Here is a 3,095-nt window from a genome sequence, read left to right as displayed (position 1 = left end):
TATATATATATATATATATATATATATATATATATATATATATATATATATATATACATATTTTTTTTTTTTTTTTTTTTAAGCTCTTGATTATTGCTTCCTGTGTTTCAGTGGAAAAAGCTAAGCGATTGGTCATAGCAGTGCAGGTAATGTGTAGGAAGAGGAAAAAGACAAAAGCAGGAGAGGAAGCAGAGCGGAGTGGGTCAATGGAAGACGGCGGCATGCACAGCTGAGATAATGATGTTTTATGAGCTAAAGAATTAGCATGGCATCAATAGTTGTCAGGAAAATAACTGACGAGGGATTCATGAGGAGTGTAGCACGGCACTCCTTTCATCACTAAGTAGCTCACTGGCAGTGATTCATGCTCACTATAAACACTGCAACAGGGAATCTAACTGAAGTCCACAGCACTCCAGCAATTCAAGTTTAGTATTAATGAGTTTTTTTTGTTTGTTTTTTTTTTTGTGGTGTACACATCCTATAAAGATGAAGTTTACTAAGCACTAATCTGTATATTTCGTTTGTAAATTTGTAAGGTTCCAAATATGCATGTGGTTTTCTCACCTTGGGCTGACAGCTCTAGTGGAGACTTGAATTCGACAGACAACGGCCTCATCAGCCTCTTCAAAGTCTGGATAAGCTGCAAGAAGCACAAAGAGGCAGAAGGTAAGTGAATACTTTCAGCTCTCCCTTTTATTAGTCGTTATTATTATTCATGAAACACAGGACAGAAATTTGCCCCATTAAAACGAAAGACAAAAATGATTATGGAGACATTTTCAACCTCAGCTTGTCGTATTACCAATTAGCCCAATAAGCATGGTATGTTATTTAAAAAAATGTCCCCACTAATGGACGGCTGGCTGCTCTTTTTTGTTACCAGAAAAGCTGAATGTGAAATGACCAAAACTGCATAAGTAATAAATGGAAATGAACTGAACTTATGATGCCTTTCCAGTTGTAACGACCACTCAAAACCCCTTCACTCCACAGCCACATTCACCCATGGACACACACACACACACACACACACACACATACGCAGGCTTGTTGACAACTTGGCCTTACGTGCCTTGCCCATGGGCACACTGGCAGGTGGCAGGAGGAATCTGGAATGAAGTTGCCTCATATCAAACAACCAGCACATTCCAATGCCCGGCCCCCTGTTGTATCAGCTCAGTCAACATGGCCGAAGCAAGAAGCTCAAATTTGTAAGAAGGTATTTAAACACCTTACAGATGATGAATAACTAACTTTAACTTTAACTTTCTTTTTTCCATGATGTCCTCAACTCTAAAGATTGTTGTCATCAAGCTGCACACTGGTCAGTCTTATCTACGGTGCATCTGATCACTGACAGGAATAAGATGTCACTTTTAGTTTTAACTGATTGATTTCCAGTCAGGGGATGTAAATCTTTAAATCTTGCAGTCAAACTTAAAAATATGATAATTTTGGGATGACACCAGTAGTTTTGTGTCTCTGTTAGCATAACTCAATTTAAGTAAAAAAAAAAAAAATAATAAAAAAAGATGCAAACAGCATATGTTTATATCTGCATATCTTGTTTGTACATATCAAACAGGAAGTGCAGATAGCCAGGCTGACTACCAAGTGTTTCTAAAATGTTCCTATCTGCCTTTGCTCTCTGAGCAGCATCAGATATCAGGGAAGGAAGGAAGTGTGTGACCTCATGTAACGCTATGCAGCGTTGGGTTAGAGTCATGTTCAGATGTGTGGATTAATAAAGCTAGTTCAGACGTAAGCCAGATGCTGTTGAAACTGGATCTGAAGCTTTATTTGAAACTCTTGCATGTTATGTACAGGTTTATCACTGTCTATATTATTGTTGTTTTTTTTATATATTTAAAGACTGCTGGGTACTTGGCCCAACATGAATTGTGAATCATAAATATTTTTGCTCTGTTCCAACTCCTAAAGATTTGTGAGCTGCATCAGAACCGTAAATAAAGCGTCTCATCATGAATCCCAAAGACGAGTGTTTGGGCATTTTTGTCTCAAGGAGTTTTTAATGACCATCTGAGGACAAACTGAAACGACTTATGAAACAATTTGATGCATCACAACTTTTAAAATTGGATTTGACATAAATCCATAGAAATGATGTATTCCACATTTAAATCCAGGGATACTGCAGAATATTTCATCTGCCTTTCATATTATTTCACTATACGCTGTATGTCTCACACTTTGCATGTTAAGGCCTTTGAATCTGGAAGCATGTCACATCTGATGATGCTTCAGCCTTCGGCCCCGTTTCCACTTGTCCTCCACTTGTTTCCACTTGTCCTTCCCTCCGTCTTCCCCTGTGTTCCCTTGGGGTTCTGCTACAGCGCCAGCTGCTGTGCAAACACGGTCAGGACCAAGCAGCCAAATGATGCTGCAGGTTTCATCTCAAGAGGCTTTTGCTTTGTGAGGTTAGATTAGTAAAACTGGAGAAGGGTAAAAATGACATGTGCTAACTTTACGATTGAGAAATGGTGAACAAGTCATTACTTGATTTTTTTTATGAGAAAACAGAAAAAAAAACATCGTTTATATTTTCTACCCATTCCTCTCCACTGATTCCCATTGGAACTTGTGCGATGAGGCGACAGTCTCTTGTCCTCATCCAGCTGTTTAAGTTGAGCATGTGAAATTTTGAGCTCTTGCACCTGGACGTGCAGATGAAGACCAGCAACGCAACACAAGAAAGATGAAAAATGTTGAACTTTTGTTGATGAATGCTGTTGTGGAAAACTTTCAAATTTTGCTGTTGTTTTTTTGATTAAAGTAGCTGATGCAGTTCATCTGCATTATGTAATAGTAATACATTAAAATCTTCTGGCTCATGCTTTAACGTTGACAGCTTGAATGTTTGTTTTCTTCACCAGCATGACTTTAAATTGAAACAACACTATACAGTCTAATGTTTTGCTGATGCTCTGCTTACGCTAATAAAAAAAATCACTTCCTCTGATCTGTCAAACATTTCTTTTGTCTGACCTCACTGCTCCTAACACGGCATCTCTCATGTTTTAGAGTCAAATATTGGTTTCCACATAGCTGCTGGTGTGATAATCTTGTTTTTT

General features: G+C 38.2%; 1 protein-coding gene across 1 annotated transcript in view; it reads right to left on the bottom strand.

Annotated features, from left to right (window-relative positions):
* LOC106940098 (NMDA receptor synaptonuclear signaling and neuronal migration factor-like) overlaps positions 1–3,095 on the bottom strand; it is a gene marked incomplete at its 5' end in the record, with an annotated part of 40,365 nt that overhangs the window by 11,490 nt on the left and 25,780 nt on the right. Inside the window, one exon of the mRNA XM_015022740.1 lies at positions 568–643. Within this exon, the coding sequence (XP_014878226.1) occupies positions 568–643 (76 nt within the window). The remainder of the gene's footprint in view (positions 1–567; positions 644–3,095) is intronic.

This window comes from Poecilia latipinna, unplaced genomic scaffold, assembly GCF_001443285.1.
Source record: "Poecilia latipinna isolate Pla-1442-1.1 unplaced genomic scaffold, P_latipinna-1.0 Scaffold3089, whole genome shotgun sequence".
Lineage (NCBI taxonomy): Eukaryota > Metazoa > Chordata > Actinopteri > Cyprinodontiformes > Poeciliidae > Poecilia > Poecilia latipinna.
Note: the sequence above shows the minus strand (reverse complement) of the source record. Positions and strands in the feature narration are given on the sequence as shown.